A 19,039-nucleotide genomic window follows, 5' to 3' on the forward strand; every position below is an offset into this window, starting at 1 on the left:
TCATACCACATGTTGGTACCTTAGAAGTTAAGTAAATACGCTATAAAAAACCCCACTCATTAAATAACACCCATTTATTGCATGGAAGGAGTAAAAACATAACGTAATTGATTAAAATTTGAAAACTCTCATTGAATGAGAGTTTAAACTAATCTCTTGAACTCTGTTGAATCTCTGTTTTCGGAAATATCCTCAAAAATAACAACATTGACTGAAATAAGCAGTTTTCCTGTCAATGATATGCTCGTGAAATGGTTGTTACTATAGGGGCCACGTACTATGCGTTCATTTTTTTTTTTAAATAAAAAAATGTATTACCTTCGCTTCGCTAAAGTAACTGCATCTGTGCAAGTGCGCACTGTTCAGTGGGTCATGCCGAATTTGATAGTTGGACAACTAAATAAAACCAGTGGTGTGCCAAAGAAGAAGGCTGATGGGTAATGTGGGTGCATATGCGAGATGACCTACATTAATATTTCTAAAATATTCCGTTGATATTTCTCTGGCGTCAAACTTATGGCTATTGAAGAAAACCCTTTCTAGGTACTGCCCAGAATGATTTGTATCAAAGCATTAGTCCGGTTGTTGGATGAGAGAGAGAGATTATTTGTCATAAACACTTTAAGAATCCATCCAGCAGTGGAGGAATGTTATTCTGGACAGAACTATGGAAGAACTGAAAACGGAACGGGTTGATCTTTGGTTGACCAATCAACAGAAAGGGTCGTTTTATGCTCGCCCACATGTGGAAATCGAATAGTCAAGCCATTTATTCATGTTCTACCTTGAAACCTAAAAATATAAAAGCAGGTCAAATTCTCATTGTTTAATAGTTGCCAGCTTGCCATATCACCCTGTAGCCCAAGACTGGTTTCCCACTGAAGCTAAGTAGGGCTGAGCCTGGTCAGTACCTGGATGGGAGACCAAATGGGAAAACCAGGTAGCTGCTGGAAGAGGTGTTAGTGAGGCCAGCAGGGGGTGCTTACCCTGTGGTCTGTGTGGGTCCTAACACCCCAGTATAGTGATGGGGACACTATACTGACAAAGAGCACCGTCCTTCGGATGAGACGTTAAACCGAGGTCCCGACTCTCTGTGGTCGTTAAAAATCCCAGGATGTCCTTCGTTAAAAGATTAGGGGTGTAACCCCGGCATCCTGGCCAAATTTGCCCATTGGCCTCTGTCCATCATGGCCTCCTAACAATCCCCATATCCTGATTGGCTTCATTACTCTGTCTCCTCTCCACCAATCAGCTGGTGTGCGGTGAGCGTTCTGGCGCAAAATGGCTGCCGTCGCATCATCCAGGTGGGTGCTGCACATTGGTGGTGGTTGAGGAGATTCCCCCCTTCTATATGTAATATGTATATCTATATGTAATCAAAACCTTCACCCTTGAGAAAATGTATCACAATTTCTGCTGTCACTAACATTGTTTCAGTGTGTTAAATTTTCCAAACTGAACTGAAACCGAACTGACAGGAATTTGTATTGTTTCTTTATAGGTTTAAGCAGTGTAACATCACCGTTTCCCATGTAGCCAGTCTGTGTAATAAACTCAAGGGCTTCTCCTCCATAACCCTTTTAGAGTAAGTATTCAAATCCACCATAAATAGTGGGAAACAAGTTAATACACTCAGAATCTACAAACCCGATTCAAAAAAAGTTGGGACACTGTACAAATTTTGAATAAAAAAGGAATGCAATAATTTACAAATTTCATAAACTTATATTTTATTCACAATAGAATATAGATAACATCACAAATGTTGAAAGTGAGATATTTTGAAATGTTATTCCAAATATTGTCTCATTTTGGATTTCATGAGAGCTACACATTCCAAAAAGGTTGGGACGGGTAGCAATAAGAGGCTGGAAAAGTTAAATGTACATTTATGGAACAGCTGGTGGACCAATTTGCAACTTATTAGGTCAATTTGTAACATGATTGGGTATAAAAAGAGCCTCTCAGAGTGATAGTGTTTTTCAGAAGTCAAGATGGTTAGAGGATCACCAATTCACCCCAATGCTGTGGCAAAAAATAATGGAGCAATATCAGAAAGGAAGAATGACAAAGAGTGACACTATCTCAGAGAAGAATGGCAAAGAGTTTGAAGTTATCATCATCTATCGCCTGTAATCTTCGGGTCTTAGACGGCACTGTATCACACAGGAATGATTAAAGGAATACTTCCAGAAATTTTTTTGTGAACACAATCCACCATGCCATTCGCCGTTGCCGGCTTAATCTCTATAGATCAAAAAAAAAAGTAAGTTCTAAACGTGGTCCAGAAGCGCAGGCGTTTTCTCTGGACCAAGGATCATTTAAAATGGACTGAGGCTCTGGAAAACTGTTCTGTGGTCAGACTAATCAAAATTTGAAGTTATTTTTGGAAAACTGGGACACCATGTCATGCGGACTAAAGAGGACAAGGACAACCCATGTTGTTATCAGCGTTTAGTTCAGAAGCCTGCATCTCTGATGGTATGAGGTTGCATGAGTGCGCACGGCATGGGCAGCTTACACATCTGGAAAGGCACCATTAATGCTAAAAGGTATATCCAAGTTCTAGAACAACATATGCTCCCATCCAGACATCGTCTCTTTCAGGGACTGCATCAATTACAACATCATGGCTGCGTAGAAGAAGGATCCGGGTTCTGAAATGGCAAGCCTGTAGTCCAGATCTTTCACCCATAGAAAACATTTGGCACATCATAAATAGGAAGATGCGACAAAGAAGACCTAAGACAGTTGAGCAACTAGAAGCCTATATTAGACCAGAATGGGACAGCATTCCTATTCCTAGACTTGAGCAATTTGTCTCCTCAGTCCCCAGACATTTGCAGACTGTTTTAAAAAGAAGAGGGGATGCCACACAGTGGTAAACATGGCCTTGTCTCAACTTTTTTGAGATGTGTTGATGCCATGAAATTTAAAATCAATGTATTTATTTTTCCCTTAAAATTATACATTATATATTTTCTCTGTTTAAACATTTGATATGTCATCTATGTTCTATTCTGAATAAAATATTTAAATTTGTAACTTCCACATCATTGCATTCTGTTTTTATTCACAATTTGTACAGTGTCCCAACTTTTTTGGGAATTGGGCTTGTAAGTACAGCACTGATCATTTTTTTCTCATCTCTCAGTTTGTCCTACAACTTGTTGGGTAACAAGGGTCTAAAGAAGATTCTGGACTTTCTGCCTAAACTAGGAACAATTCAGGAGATCAAGTAGGCCTATGCTTTTATCTGCCGCTTCATTTGGTTTTAACATTTCCAGTGGTGCACTTTTTTTTTTTTTTTTTTTTTTTGCATGTACAAAATAACTTCTCCATTTACTGTACTGTCAGTGCATTTCTGTTTTCAAAAGAGTATACAGTATATTTTGTTTCTGAACTCTCACACAGTGTCAGTAAGAATAATGTTGATTTGGACGGGGTAGTGATGCTTGCTTCTGCCCTCTGTAACCAGAAGAACCTGAGGAGAGTGGATACAAGGTAATTACCATGTCAAGACTAGCATAAAGTGTTTGGTCATTTTTCTGCTTGTCTGAATTGCTGTTTAAATGCTAACACTGTGTTTTTTCTTACCAGTGGAAATGAAAAGTTGGTTCTTTGGTTTGACACTAGCACAAGGTACGGAAACAAGTGTGGTTGCAGACATTTTTGTAAAGTATATAGTTGGGGTATTGTAACCAATGTGCTTCATTAATGCAGACATACTTCAAGACAGCTAACCCAGAGTGAAAAGGGGACACATGTGCATAAAAAACTCCGGTATATTGCTCAATTCTGTTCTATACATAGCATGATCATTTAGCAATGATTATTTCATTAATTTTTTTTTTGTCCTTCCAGTTTAACCGATTGTGAAATCCAACCTGCCTACATGGCCAAGCTGTGTAAGCAGCTGGTTAAATGTGAAAACCTTTTGGACATTGAGTGAGTAGAACTAAAGTCTGATTATCTAGAAGACAAAAGACTGTTATATGGATCACCTACATCCTGCTATTCCACATTGTTTATTTGTGTTGCAGATTCTCCCATCTAAAATTATCAGACGAGTCCATTGAGAAGTTAATGTTGATCCTTCCTGAAATGTCTTCTCTTCATCTCCTGAAGTAAGTGGTCTGGTTCCTGTAGCACAGCTTTAATTGATCCCTATCATGAATGACCTGATATTATTTTTATTCATCTAAGATTACCTTTTTCCCCAGCTTAAGTCATGTTGACCTGTCTACAAATGGGGCTTTGTTATTGGTCAGATCTCTTGTTGACTGCCAGCGTGTCACGGCTGTAGAACTAAGGTGTCTTACTTGAGTTCATACCAGATGTTAAAGTATACTACTTACTATTACTATATATTAGTAAAATCACTAATGTTGATTATTTGAATCCCTAAAGTTGCTTTTAACATGATTCTTAGACACCAGGCAGAAGCATTCATCAAGTTTGTTCCTGAAAAAGCAGAGGCAGCAATTTGCAAGTAAGTAAAGTCTGCTCACCATTGATACAGCGGCAATGCGATTGTGACAAAAATAATACTTTTTAAAAATTATTTAGAAATGGTCAAGTTCTTCTTAGCAGCATGATGCGCAATTTAAAATGACTGAAGCTGCCGTTCAATTCAGTTTAGCACATGCAGTGAGTTCTTAGATTGGGGAAACCCAGCCTGATCTGCCGGCGATTTGATTTAGCTCTGCAACTCAGTCTGGAAACCTGTACATTAATTCCTACTGCTTCTGTTACACTTTTGCGGGAACCAATCACAGACTGGCTTATCCACCTCGCGATGATGACAGATAGAGAAGGATGGATTGATGTCTGTTGATCACGCCTTTTGTGGTCTAATTGGTTGAAGGACTTTCAGATTGCGTTCAGAGTCATTTGAATAATGCTCATTTATCACGCCTCTTGTGCAGTAGAAAATACAGAGCAGACTCCCCAGACCAATGTTCAATCTTAAATTGAGCTTGGTCTGGTGAGAGCCAGACAAATGAGTCCTGCCTTCTTGTGAAAACTCTATGAAGTGGTTTATACTTACCTTATCACTTATTGTTTCATCTTGCTGGCTGTGACGAAAGCATTCGTGAGAGGGCAGAACTCAGTCAATGATCTCATGCTATCAGAACTGGACATTTGAGTGGTATTGAGCGTATTTCTTATGCGCCAGTGAGATTTAAAGGACTTTAGTAATATATAAAAACAATAATCACAAAATGTTAAAATGACCAAAACTTAAATTAAAATTAAGATGTGGTATTGAGCATATTTCTTCTGCGCCAGTGAGTAATTTAAAGAACTTTAGTAAAACTAAAATTAAAATATACATAAAAACTATAATAGTATATAAATAATATTTTTCAACTGAATGCTGAATCACTATAATAGATTATTTATAATTTCATTTTGTGGCCCTGGTGCCTTTGGAAAACGAACGTTTTGACTCTCTCTGTAATGTTAACAGGCTCACAGAATATAAACTGACCAAGACCAATGTCGAGAAGCTCTCAAGGATACTAGAGAACTGTCCTCACCTATCTGAACTAGTGTGAGTATTCCTCAGTTCTTGTACCTCCAAACTCATCTTAATTAAATTTGGTACATATTTATTGTTGTGTAATCACACAAACAGTTCTTTTTTATTTCTTTCTCCATTGTAGCTTGTCTCATAACCTTCTCCGAGATGAAGGGGTGAAATGTTTTGTTGATTATTTGCCAAAACTAAAGATCTCAAGCTCAGTTAGGTAAGAGTTTAATCGCAGTCTTTTGGTCATCTTTATTATGGGTTCACATACCTTATAAAATGTATTTTACTCTTTCACAGCCTCTGTGGCAACCGAATGACTCAAGTAGGTGCACTGGATCTGGTCAACTCAATGAATACCTGTGAAAAAGTTGTTGCTGTTGAAGTCAGGTAATGGCTAATGCACTAACACTGCCATTTGGTCCTTACTTTAATTTGCATGAATGATGATTGGTTTACAGACAAGTTTTTTTTTAATTCTCTCAGAAAATTGTGAAGTGTGTTAGATAATGTATATGCTTTTGTCGTCTTTAGTCTTGGAGTGGAAGATCAGTCTTTGATTCATTTTGTGCAGGAACATGTCAACGGCAAGACTCTTAGGTAATTTCCCAAAATACATGTGGGACATCATAGTTGAAACACAATAAAATAGTCCCTCGAACAATAGGTTTATTTATGCAAGTCAAAAGTGAAAGTGTTTTGGTGGTTAGCTTCCTCTTACAGTTGTCTTGACATACAGATTAAGGGACTGCAGTTTTGAGGTCATACATTTGAAGAAGCTTGTGGAAATCCTGAGCAGATGCCCTAGACTGCTAACATTAGAGTGAGTGTTTGACCTCATTTTACATTAGTGCTGTTTGTACCATAATTGTTTTGTGCACACTTCCTAACTTGTAAAATTATTCTATAATGTCCTCTGTACTTTATCCATTGGTGTTAAAAACGCTTTTTGTTCCATCTCTTTCTTTAGATTGTCTTCTAATTTACTGCAGAGTCAAGGCATTTACTTTTTACTGGACAGCCTGGCTGAGCTCACCACAATCCATACTGTGAAGTAAACAATGATTTTTTGACATAAGGATTGATCTCACATTTGTATTAATTATATTATTGTTTAGTATCTCTTTCAACAGTTGCATTCATTTTTGGATAGTTTGTATATTATGCAGGTTTTTTAATTCACATTTTCTATTCCTCTCAGATTAAGAAATAATGGTGTGATTTCTGAGCAAATAGAGCATTTTGTCAAACAGTTCACTAGCTGTCACCAACACAGAGACATTAGGTAAGAACAGAATAAAACATCTGTTTATGTAAAGGGTTACTTCAGCAATTAGCATTAAACTTTGTATCAATAGAAACCCGGTAGTATATTCGAATGAGCGTGCTCCCCCCTCATATCTCCCTGAGATGAGAGACTATGTATTTTATGTCTGGAAAAAAGCCTCAGCCTCAGCCTCAGTTTTGGTTTTGAATTTGCGGCAATTCGGCTGCGGGTTGCTTGAATGGTGGGTTCATTGGCCTTTTATTCTTAATGAAAAACACAACAACAAAACAGTACAATGACAAACTCACTTAAATAGGCGCTTTTACATTTCGCTTTGAAACCAAATCTTTCACAATCATCTTGTCTGTCAGCTCCTCACTCTCTGATGAATGAAATCTGCTGCTGCGTTTGTGCTGCGGCACTCATTCGTCTCGTGCTGTATTGAGCAGGCACGTTCCATTTTTAATTGTATTGTTAACTGAACTAAATGATTTTATTTCTATAAAAATCTAAACGACGGTGAAACATTGAGATGCAAGTGATGTAACCGGTGGGAGTGGCCTTGTAGGGCATTGAAGCAAGTGCATTCCTGGAGTTGTTGTCTTTATATGAGCCAAAAATTATTATTTTTTTGGCTTTTCTCAGTCTAAAGGCACCAACTTCTAAAATAATTTCACATTTCTACTACATAAATGACCCAATTTAAATACACATTCATCTTTCCAGTGGTGAAGTACCCCTTTAAGGATGTTTCTTCAACCTCTGCATTTTTTTAAAAACATTTTAATATACATTTCTTCATTTAAAAAAAATAATTGTTTTTTTAGATATTAATAAACACTATGGCCTATCTTGACAAAACACATATCGTCGGAAAGGTCTGAGTCTCACAGTTCTATATCTGAAAACTGTTTTTTTTTATATTTGGACAAAAATATATCAATTTGACAGGAAATTGCATTTAAAAAAATCAATGGAATTTCAATGACACCTGGTGGCTATTTGTTGTACAGCGCCTAAACAAAATCATGGGAACTTCAATTTTTGTCATATCAACTTCAAATTTGGAACACAAATAGATTAGAAATATGGCTTTGATTTGATAGTAATTTTAGAGTACAAATCATTTTGTAACATATATATTTTATATTAAATATTAAATATCTATTACAGAATATTTGATTTACAGTTAATTTAAACTTCCATAACGTTTTTATACATTACTTTTTTGATTTCACTTGAGAAATACTCTGCTGTCTTCTTTAAAATGAGACCAAACTTATGGCTATATTCCAAAGCGTTCTTGAATTGCAGCCATATACGTTTGGACAGTGAATTTTCATGTATATTTTCAAAAAAGGGGGATGACAGTTAACAGGTTAAACAGCCCAAAAACACACCTAGCCTTGGCTGTGAAACAGGAGTAGAACTATTAAAATATGATAACATAAACAAAGAGTGTAACAAATATAAACCATTTCAGCGTGAATTGATTTAAAAGTTACTACAGTTGTTTACCAAAGAAACGACTGTGTCAGAGACAGTATAGAACAGGATGTTTTGGCTGTAATTTTCTCAAATTATGTAAAAAATATGAACATGGAATGGAATTGTGTGTATTTACTTAGTAAAAAAATAAAATGCTAGCTATGCAGTTAACTACAGCAAGACAAATGCCATTTTCCCACCATGATTTGAGATGTGATGAGAGTTGTGATGTATGTCTGGAGGGAAAAATTTTGAATTTTCCCGTGATGCATGTATGTATATATTAAGTCAAAGAGCCAAACGTGCCTTAAGAAACAATGAAATTAGTTTATTTCTGTGATTAGTTGTTATTTTTATACAGCAGCTACAATAGGATAATGATGTGTCTGGGATGCTTTTGTTAGGATTGAAGAGCCGTGGCTGACAGGAAATGCTGTTATCAGTCTCATTGCCAAATGCCTAAATCTGCAGCCACACATCAAAGAAATCAGGTGCAGTCCTGAAGCACAAACCTATAAGCCACACACACACACATCATGTGACCAGGACCACGATAACATGTACCACATAAGGAAGTTTATTTTTAACAGTGTGTATGTGACTGAATGGTTTCCTCTGTGGAAATGTGACCCTCATTTCATCCTAATTTCAACCCCACTCACACATTCATGTTCAAAGGCACAACAATTTTTTATTTACATATATCCATTTGGAAATTATAATAATTTAATTATCTATTCTTAAGTGATTGTGTTAGCACTAAATATTGCTTCTTGCATATTTTACCCAATATTTGCAGGGTCAATCGTGCTTCCATAAACATCATAACAGAGGCTAAATCCAGTCCCAGCTCCACTTCAATGTAATGTTTCAAAACTCCCTATAATTTATATGATCATACAGTGTGCAGTGCAAATTGTTCAATGTTAAATTTGCAAAGTTAATTTGGACCCTTTCTTTCTGACAGATTTCATCCTGAAAATGTCTCACCGGATCTGCAGTCCATTAGGTGTGTTGGTTTTTTGTTTGCTTGTAAGGTTGTTGGCTGTTTGTGTTTTTATTTACTTGTATTTTAATATGATATTCTGTGCATTTGATGTACCATTTTTTTTAATGTACAACACCACTTTTGTCACATTCTTTAGCTTTGATGGCTGTGACATAGAAGGACAGCATCTCACTCCTCTGACGCTTCCCATCCAGAAATGTCTTGCCTTGCAGGATTTAAAGTAAGTCAATGAGAGTTTATGCTGATTGTGCTGTATTAGATGTCTTTTTTCTTAGTTTAAATCCTGTTCACTTAATTTTATTTCCAGGTTCTCTCAGCTTAAAGTGGACCAAAAAGGTGCAGAATTTTTTTCTGCTGTCATTCCATACTTGCTAAATCTCAAGAGCCTCACGTAAGTGTTTCATAATTAAGCACAATAAACATAGAGTCATCTTTATTTTATATGTATGGGTGTTTTTATTAAACTTTGGATATGCAGAACATACATCACAGGACATGTGTTGTTGCTGGTGCTAATTTTGTAGAATCTGTGTATCTTAAATACACACCATTAAATATTTTTTGTATTCTATTTGCATCATTAGACAAACTTAAAGCTTGATTAAAAATTAAGTACAATAAAAATATCATGCTCGGCTATTACAAATAACTATCTCTTTAGTGTGAAAAATAAGTTAAAAAAACTATAAAAAATATTCCATATCTTTAATTTAATACTGGCCTTCTGGATTTTCAAAAAATTGAGCTGAAAAAAATTAATTTGCACTTATTTAAATGTGTCCTATTATATCCTAATACATTTGTAAAAAATCATCTATATTTAAATTACATAATGGGTGCGGCTTGTGGTCATAGTAGCACCTGCTGCTTTGGTAAATGTGGCATATTTGAGCGATTTTCAGATGTTGTCCTGTTTAAATGCATATGGCCTATATTGCACAGTTGCCTTGAAGCCACCGGGGTGGCAGTGACTCCGGCTTGGGCCCGTCATCGCTGCTCGCAGCTTTAATATTTTACTTCTTTTCTCTAAGCTCTTTAAGTAAACAAGTAAACTAACTTTTGAAAAAAGTGTAAATGGGGTAAACATTTTTGGTGTACTGTATATGGTGCCACAGCTGAGGTCATAATCATATTTTATACATGCATTATATATATCATTTATTTTTTTTACTTTTGATTAGGTGTGATAACTTGATGCGTTGCTGTGCAGATACGGGGTCATATGCTCTCTAATACTCTTGCGGTACTTTTGATGTCATACATCTACAGTATATCGGTCTGCACAGCACTACAAGTCGAACACACCTATAGTCTTAACTATAGTCATGTGATATCCCCAGTTCCTCATGTAATCATGTTGTGTGCTTCTCTTGCTCTATGTGTTATGATTTAATTGGTTTATTCATGTCCAAGTTCTTGCTCAGGTCCATGTTAAAGTATATGTTCACATTTCTTTTTCTAGACAAGTCATGTTTCAAGTTTTAGTTTTTTTTAAGTGTATGTTTTGTATTTTATCACGTCAATAAACTGCACCTGAGTTCTCACGTTCAACTTGCTTCTAGTGTATATAGGTTACAGAAAGCTAGATGAGGGGTATAAATAAACTCATCACATTAAAATGAATACATGGAAGTAATCAAACAATAAGCCAATGACTAAACAGGACAGATCAGAGAAACACATGACTAGAATAAACAAAAATGTGTGTTTGGCTTGAAGCGGCACTGCGGTGACGGAACGGTATATGACATCAAAGTACAGCAAGAGCGGTTACAGAGCAGAGGGCTTTGTATGCTTTAAAATTGATCTTAAGGTACTTTGATGTCATACACTGATCAGCCTACCTATGTTGCACCGCTTTAAATCAAACACAATGAAAACATAACATATAGAGCAAGAGAAGCACATGACATGATGACATGAGAAACTAGGGAATCACATGACTAAACTAGGAAAATAACAAAGACCATGCAAATTGAAAGACATGGGCTGTGTCCCAATTCAAAGGTTGCATCCTTCGAAGGATTCAGATATTCAAAAGCCACAAAGGTCAGGTTTATGAGTGAAAGTAATGTTTGTACTAGACTTTTTTGAAAGTTATAATGAACTGTCTGAAAACAAAACAGAAATCACAAACGGTCTAAATATATTCACTATGGTTCATATAATGAAGAGTATAAACCTAATATAATCTTAGTAAGATATGTCAACTTTTGAACCATTTTTTATTTTATTTGTATCATTAGAGATTTGAGAAAGCTGAAACTCAATGCATGCTTTTAAAAGTGTAATTCGGCAAAATCTCTCCAAAAAGACCTGTTGACACTGGCGTGCAATGGATTCTGAGGTAGGCAAGGACCCGAAGGATCCATTTGTTGTATCCTTCATTTCACAAGAAACGAAAAACATATTTGGACGCTGCATTTGAAGGAGCCTTTGAATTGGGCCTCGGTGCAGTGACGCAATCGGCCTTCGAATGCGCCTCTGAATTGGGGCTCAGCAATGGAAACTTAAATGAGATTCACAAAACCACATGAGAGTCACTGTCTGGTTTCACAGACAGGTCTTAGATTAAGCCAGGATTAGGCCTTTGTTAAAGGGGTGGTTGCATGCGATTGCACTTTTTTTTTTACTTTAGTTAGTGTGTAATGTTGCTTCTTGAGCATAAACAGTATCTGCAAAGTTACTTAGAACTTTAGTTACTGCAAAGCTTTTAAAAATGTGCCTTTGGAAAAAAAAAAACGTTACCGGAGTGAAGCTTGAGACAAAACAATGGCTCTGACATATTTTAGGATTTGTCAGAACAAGTTGCTTTGAGTTAAAAAATCTCAAACATGCATTTAGTCTGGGAGGATATGCTTAAACCTTGTCTGTGAAACTGGGCATATAAATATTAAAATCATTGAGAATGTACTCTTTGTTTAGATGGTCATGATTTAAAACATGTCATTTTACATAAAATAAGATAAAAATCAACCTCTTTGATTTAAAGATGTTGAAGAATCAACCCTTAATTCTGTATTACAAATTCTTTATTTGTATTGGTGTTGGTCTATTGGTGTTATTATAAGTTCTGTAATATTTTACAGTCTGGATTTGAAAGGAGCAGCTGAGGATGAGGTGGAAACGCTTTTTGAAGCATTACCAAACACTCCAGCATTTGAGAGTCTGAGGTGTGTTGTCTTATTACTCTTTTATCCAGGTTAAGTTTAAAGGGTTAGTTCTCGTCTTTAATTACTCACCCTCATGTTGTTCCAAACCCATAAGACCTTCGTTCTAGCCTAGAAATCTAGACGCACCCTAGTGGCAGCAAATCTAATCTGCCGTGAGTATCGTCTAGCAACTCTCAAAACAGTTCTGAGCTGTAAAAACCAAACTCTGGTCAGGCCAATCACATCGTGGCTAGAGTCAGTGGGCAGGGCTTAACATAGTGACGGCAGAGATGTGCTTGCGTGCTACTGGTAACCACAGAGGCTGGCGAACGGCGTTCTTTCGAATCAGCTTTGACCGCTCTGGAAGACTTGGAGTTAAGCTTTTCTCTGAGAAAAGAACAAAGAACGGCACTGAAGTCATTCTTAAAAAGGGAAGATGTGTTCGGAGTTTTGCCGACTGGATACAGCGAATGTTTAATCTTTCATCGAGCTCCGCTTCACGTTGCTCTGGTTGTTTGTAGCGCTATCCTATTGCGTGCAGAGAGAGTTTAAAAGACAACCGTTAATCTCGACCCTCGATGTGGGTCTGGCTTGTCAGGCTACCTTCGTTCATCTTCAGAACACAAATTAAGATATGTTTGAAGAAATTCAAGAGCTTTCTGACCCCTCCATAGACAGTAATTTAATTAACACTTTCAAGGTCCAGAAAGATCTTTAAAAACGTCCATGTGACTCCTCCAGTGGTTCAATCTTAATTTTATGAAGTGATGAGAATACCTTTTGTGTGTAAAAAACAAACAAAATAGCGGCTTTATTCAATAATTTCTTCTATCCTGTGTCAGACTCTGACGTAACATAAACAGTGCTTCCAGAATGCCGGCTTACCATTGGTTGATGTTGTTGAAAAGCAACACGACGCATGAGCACAAGTCGTTCTGCCCTTGAACTAGGAAACGATGTACTGTTACTCTATGACAACAGCGTAAGAGTCTGACACAGGCTAGAAGAAATTGTTGAATAAATTCATTATTTTGATTTTTGCGTACAAAAAGTATTCTTGTTGCGTCATAAAATTAAGGTTGAACCACTGTAGTCACATGGACTATTTAACAATGTCTTTACCACCGTTCTGGACCTTGAGGGTGTTAATTATATTGCTGTCTATGGAGAGGTCAGAAAGCTCTTTGATTTCATCAAAAATATCTTCATTTGTGTTCCGAAGATGAACTAAGGTCCTACAGGTTTGGAACGACATGAGAATGAGTAAAAAATAACAGAATTTTAACAGAATTGAAACTAACCCTTTAACCTTGCACAGGGGAAAAAAGTTTTTTAAAGTGTAAAGTATGTGTAATTACATTTTGTGATCTTATTTACCTTTTCCTTCCTATATGTATTTTAGTTTGTCCCAGCTTGTTTTAAGCGACCATGGAGCTGCAAAATTTGGGAGAGCTCTTCAAAGTGTGCCAAATCTAAAGTCTTTGAAGTAAGTGTCTGTTTTTCTTCATTATTTCTCATTGCATCAGTGCAACCTTGCTTATTGGCTGATATCTTTTTGTCCAGTATGTCCCAGTGCTCTGGTTGGACAACAGCTCGAGGGCGTGACCTGGTCAAAGGTCTGGTGCAGTGCGTCTCACTGGTAGAGATACGGTAATACATGTTGTTGCGTCATCTTTTGAAACACCACACTCTTGAATTTAAGAAATGTGGCGAGTTTGTAATACATTAACAGTCATTAACAGGATATACCATATTTAATACTTTATTTTCAATTATAGACTGGACTCTGTGGTACTTGATGGAGAGGGTATAACCATCCTAGCGCAAGGGTTCAGCCGTTTGGCCTCCCTTCGGATCCTCAGGTAATTTCGATTTAGCAAACACTCAATAAGCAGGTATATTCACCCAGAAGCCCATCTTTTTTCGTCTCTAATCTGGTTGCTCTCCTTAGCTTGAACAACATTAGAGTGGAGACATCAGAGAATGGCATGAATGGCACTGGAATACTCTGTCTACTTGCCTCCTTTAAGGGGTTTAAACAGATGGAAGAGATTGAGTAAGTATTGTGGTCTGTAAAAGCACATGCTCACAAATTCTAACAGCATTTGGTAATATCTAAATATCTTTTATGCTACTTACAGGTTGGATAGCTGGCGAATGGAAGATTGTGGTACTAATGAGCTTGTGAAATACCTTCCTTCATGGACCAAACTACTGAAACTGAGGTATAGCAACTGCATTGAGTATAAGATTAAAGGGATAGTTCACCCCAAAATTAAAAAAATGTATTTACTCACCCTGAAGTTGTTCCAAAACTGTATGAGTTTATTTCTGGCACAACAGACGATATTTTGAAGAATGTTTGTACCCAGACAGTTGAGGGCCCCTATTGACTTCCATAGTAGAAAAAAAATACTATAGAAGTCAATCGCTATTCAACTGTCTGGTTACCAACATTCTTCAAAATATCTTCCTTTGTGTTCAACAGAACAAAGAAACTCTTCAAGGTTTGGAAAAACTTGTTGGAGAGTAAATGATGAGAATTTAACTATCCAGTTTCATTTAACTATCCCTTTAGGGGGGGGGATTGAGAAATCAACTTTGCCTTGAGCCTTTGATATATAAAAGGTTATGGTAATATAAGAATATCCTGTACGTTTCCAAGCTGAAAATTCCTTGTTAATAAAAGAAAAGCTTTTGTAGACACCAGATCCAGAAAACGAGGCTCTCAAATCAATGAGTGCATTTACACGCATGTTCTTCAGCCAATTATGCCTAATAAACCGACAATGAACATGGTCATGTAAACGCGGTAACCCGTTTTCTTTTATCGGAGTAAGGTCATAGACGCTGTAAGCAGAAACCGGTTGCGACAGCTATTTTTTTGCCTCTTACCTCGATTTCGCACTGCAGGTAAACTCATTACCCTGCTTTCTGTCGGATTATTGAAGTGCGCATGTGTGATAGGTGACAAAAACGCAAACTTAGAGCAGATTCAAATGCATCCAGACAGAGCGAGCTAGCGGTTTGCATGAAAAAAGGACACATATCACACACGCAGACTCTTTTAAGACCAAGATAATTGTAAATGTGTTCTTCTCATCTCATGCAGCAGAATTAGAAGAGGTTCAGTCAAAATGCTGTAACTGCATGAGGGATAATATGAGCCCAAATCTCCCCCTGATAAAATCTCGGCGCTTGCTTTATTTAACATCACAACTGACGTAACATTTGAAAAAATTTGCAAAGTGCGCTAAGCTGCTGTCCAATCACAACATGGGAAGCGCTAGCCCAATCAGAACTCGTTACGTATTTCTGAAGGAGGGACTTCATGGAAAAAGGAAATCATCAGGCCATTTTTAGGACAGAGGAAACAGCGCTGTACAGATAAGTAAATTGTGTGAAAAATACTGTGTTCCCTTTCGGGGAACTCGAGCTGCGTCGAAACGCTGTGAGAACGCCTCTGCGTTAATGCGTCGTGAAGCGCCTGTAGAACCATTCCATCGGAAAAAAGATCGATCGTCGCCGACGTGATGACGTCGCCGACGTGATGACGTCATCAACCGGAGACTATAAAAGGTCCGCGAACACAAACAGGAACTAGCTTCTGTGCCTTCAGTAAGCGATCTGTGTGAACCTGTCTGTCTATTTGGTGTTTTTGTCTGTCTATTATCAGAGATTTTCCACCCTTTTGTTAAATATTTCATATATTAACAGAAAAAAGAGAAAATAAAATAGATAGAAATGGCGAGTGAAAGCAGCAATTTCAGAAAGTGTGTTCCTCCCTGCCCACGCTACATCACGGACGGGGACACACATCTTCTCTGTGTTGCATGCTTGGGAGCGCAGCATGCCCAGGCAGCCCTCGAGGGGGCTGCTTGCGAGCACTGTGAGCGTATGCCACTGAGAACGCTGCGCTCCCGCCGGGCACTCTTCGAGGAGGGTGCCTCGGCTCGTGTTCCCCGCGGCTCTGGTCCCGCTGCTGCCGAGGCAGAGCGGAGGCTGCAGTCGTGGGGTTCACAATGGGATGTTGCAGAGGGGTTTGAGACGGGCACTGCCTTATCTCTGCCCTCACCTGCTCCATCCAGCGGTTCTTCTCGGGGCTTGGAAGCACGCATTGCGGTTTCTTCCCCCCCGAGAGAGCCGCCGGTGCTCCAACTATCCAGCTCCGAGGAGGTGGACGTTGAGAGCATCGCGACTGAAGATTCGCCACTTCAGTCCCCTGCGAGTGAAAAAAAAAAAAAGTGGACTTTACAGAGGGGTTTGAGACGGGCCCAGCCTTATCTCAGCCCTCACCTGTATCGTCCAGTGTCTCGTCTCGGGGTTTGGAAGCCCGCTCTGCGGTCTCTTCCTCCCTGGGCGGGGCACCGGTGCTCCAACTATCCAGCTCTGAGGAGGTGGACGTTGAGAGCATCGCGACTGAAGACTCGCCACTTCAGTCACCCGCTAGTGAGTTGAGGTTCTCACGAGAGCTGTGGCCAGGTTAAATATAAAAATAAGAAATGACTGGCTGGCTGAAATATCTGAATCCCATCGAAATCAGAGAGAACGAAATTAGATGAGCGATTCCTGCCCTCTCGTGCAAAGCATCAACGTCCTGCCATTCTTCCCTGACCTGCACACCGAGGTGTCTAGGTCATGGAGGAAACAAGCGGTATCATATAGAGTGTTCAGCCCACATACATCTGCATATAGTAATATATTTGGGCTGAGACACTATGGTTATGGGGCGATGCCGAAGATCGAAGAGACGCTTGCGAGCTATCTCTCGCCTTCAGCTGCATCGTCCCTGGCATTTCCCCTCCGAAGGAAATCGGTGCTTACCTCAGCACACGGTACCCGTCTTCCTTCGGTGCCCACAGGGGGCCGCGCTGCTAACCCCGCCGCAATGTCAGGGCGCAGAGGGTCTCCGCGGGCCACCTGAGGGTGGTCCGCCCCCTCCTCGGAGGGCATGCGAGCAGTCAGGTCAGGTGTTCCCTGCCGGTTCGCCGTTTCAGGGCACTGCACTCGCTGCTCAAATTACACCAGAGGCCAGCCTCGAGAGGCTGGTTCCCTTAGTTTCCCCTCCGTGGGAAGACGGTGCTTACCTCAGCATACGGTACCCGTCTTCCTTCGGTACCCTCAAGGGGCCGCGCTGCCAACCCCGCCGCAATGTCGGGGCGCAGAGGGTCTCCGCGGGCCACCTGAGGGTGGTCCGCCCCCTCCTCGGAGGGCAGGGGAAACAAAAGGACGCTGAGGGTAGTCCCCTCCGAAGGGAAACGGTGTTTACCTCTGCCTACGGTACCCGTTGTCCTGCAGCGCCCTCTGGGGGCCGTGCTGCCAACCCCGCCGCAATGCCGGGGCGCAGACGGTCCCCGCGGGCCACTCGAGGGTGGTCCGCTCCCCCTTCGGGGGGCTCCCGAGCAGTCAAGTCAGTCGTTCCCTGCCGGTCCGCCGCTTCAGGGCACTGTGCTTGTTGCTCAAAATACACCAGAGGCCAGCCTCGAGAGGCTGGTTCCCTTAGTAGATTTTCTAGACGAGTGGAAACGTCTATCGAATATATCTCAGTGGGTCCTGCAGATAATAGAAAAGGGGTACGCCATTCAGTTCAGAAGTCGGCCACCTCCTTTCTGCGGTGTCCTACCTACAGAGGTGGGCCCGGAGCAGGCTCTGGTAATGGCACAGGAAGTAGAGACACTCCTGCAAAAAGGGGCTATAGAGAGGGTTCCCCCTCCCAGCAGGGAGTCTGGCTTTTATAGCCGTTACTTCATCGTGCCGAAGAAGGATGGGGGCTTACGCCCGATATTAGATCTGCGGCTATTGAATCGCTCGGTGGCCAAGCTCAAATTCAAGATGCTTACACTCAGACAGATTGTAGCGCAGGTCAAATCGGAGGATTGGTTTGTCACCATAGACCTCAAAGATGCGTATTTTCATGTCTCCATCCTTCCACATCACAGGAAGTTCCTGAGGTTTGCCTTCGGGGGAGAGGCATACCAATATCGTGTACTTCCCTTCGGTCTAGCACTGTCACCCCGCACGTTCACCAAGTGTGTGGATGCAGCTCTGGCGCCGCTGCGTCTACAGGGCATCCGCATACTGAACTATATCGACGACTGGCTGATTCTAGCGAATACAGAGCAGATGGCGGTTCAGCATCGAGATGCTGTTCTCGCCCATATGTCGAAGCTGGGGTTGAGGCTGAACGCCAAGAAGAGTGTGCTTTCTCCGGCTCAGAGAACCACTTTTCTAGGTGTGAACTGGGACTCGGTAATTATGCGGGCGCAATTATCGCCAACACGCATAGCATCGATCCTGGCAGCCGCCAAAGAACAGAAGCTAGGCCGAGCCGTCACTGTGAAACGGTTCCAGAAACTGTTAGGTCTCATGGCAGCAGCGTCCAACGTGATATCTTTTGGCCTACTGTACATGAGGCCACTGCAGTGGTGGCTCAAAACAAAAGGGTTCTCCCCGAGGGGAAATCCGCTCCGCACGATCAAAGTCACGCGGCGATGCCTACGTGCTCTGGTCATGTGGAAAAACCCGCTCAGGGTCCCGTGTTGGGGGCTCATGTTCGTCGCGTAACGCTAACGACAGAGGCCTCTCTCACG

At 40.2% G+C, this 19,039-nt stretch overlaps 1 protein-coding gene across 1 annotated transcript in view; it reads left to right on the plus strand.

The window, feature by feature from the left end:
• nlrc5 (NLR family, CARD domain containing 5) overlaps nucleotides 1-19,039 on the plus strand; it is a 44,380-nt gene that overhangs the window by 10,545 nt on the left and 14,796 nt on the right. Inside the window, exons 11-37 of the mRNA XM_067420418.1 lie at nucleotides 1,502-1,585; nucleotides 3,155-3,238; nucleotides 3,415-3,504; nucleotides 3,601-3,642; nucleotides 3,724-3,783; nucleotides 3,865-3,948; nucleotides 4,044-4,127; nucleotides 4,224-4,313; nucleotides 4,433-4,492; nucleotides 5,474-5,557; nucleotides 5,670-5,753; nucleotides 5,834-5,923; nucleotides 6,068-6,133; nucleotides 6,273-6,356; nucleotides 6,504-6,587; nucleotides 6,735-6,818; nucleotides 8,693-8,779; nucleotides 9,088-9,150; nucleotides 9,256-9,297; nucleotides 9,434-9,517; nucleotides 9,605-9,688; nucleotides 12,387-12,470; nucleotides 13,852-13,935; nucleotides 14,013-14,099; nucleotides 14,228-14,311; nucleotides 14,401-14,505; nucleotides 14,591-14,674. Of these exons, the coding sequence (XP_067276519.1) occupies nucleotides 1,502-1,585; nucleotides 3,155-3,238; nucleotides 3,415-3,504; nucleotides 3,601-3,642; nucleotides 3,724-3,783; nucleotides 3,865-3,948; nucleotides 4,044-4,127; nucleotides 4,224-4,313; nucleotides 4,433-4,492; nucleotides 5,474-5,557; nucleotides 5,670-5,753; nucleotides 5,834-5,923; nucleotides 6,068-6,133; nucleotides 6,273-6,356; nucleotides 6,504-6,587; nucleotides 6,735-6,818; nucleotides 8,693-8,779; nucleotides 9,088-9,150; nucleotides 9,256-9,297; nucleotides 9,434-9,517; nucleotides 9,605-9,688; nucleotides 12,387-12,470; nucleotides 13,852-13,935; nucleotides 14,013-14,099; nucleotides 14,228-14,311; nucleotides 14,401-14,505; nucleotides 14,591-14,674 (2,142 nt within the window). The remainder of the gene's footprint in view (nucleotides 1-1,501; nucleotides 1,586-3,154; nucleotides 3,239-3,414; nucleotides 3,505-3,600; nucleotides 3,643-3,723; nucleotides 3,784-3,864; nucleotides 3,949-4,043; nucleotides 4,128-4,223; nucleotides 4,314-4,432; nucleotides 4,493-5,473; nucleotides 5,558-5,669; nucleotides 5,754-5,833; nucleotides 5,924-6,067; nucleotides 6,134-6,272; nucleotides 6,357-6,503; nucleotides 6,588-6,734; nucleotides 6,819-8,692; nucleotides 8,780-9,087; nucleotides 9,151-9,255; nucleotides 9,298-9,433; nucleotides 9,518-9,604; nucleotides 9,689-12,386; nucleotides 12,471-13,851; nucleotides 13,936-14,012; nucleotides 14,100-14,227; nucleotides 14,312-14,400; nucleotides 14,506-14,590; nucleotides 14,675-19,039) is intronic.

This window comes from Pseudorasbora parva, chromosome 16 (assembly GCF_024679245.1).
Source record: "Pseudorasbora parva isolate DD20220531a chromosome 16, ASM2467924v1, whole genome shotgun sequence".
Classification (NCBI taxonomy): domain Eukaryota; kingdom Metazoa; phylum Chordata; class Actinopteri; order Cypriniformes; family Gobionidae; genus Pseudorasbora; species Pseudorasbora parva.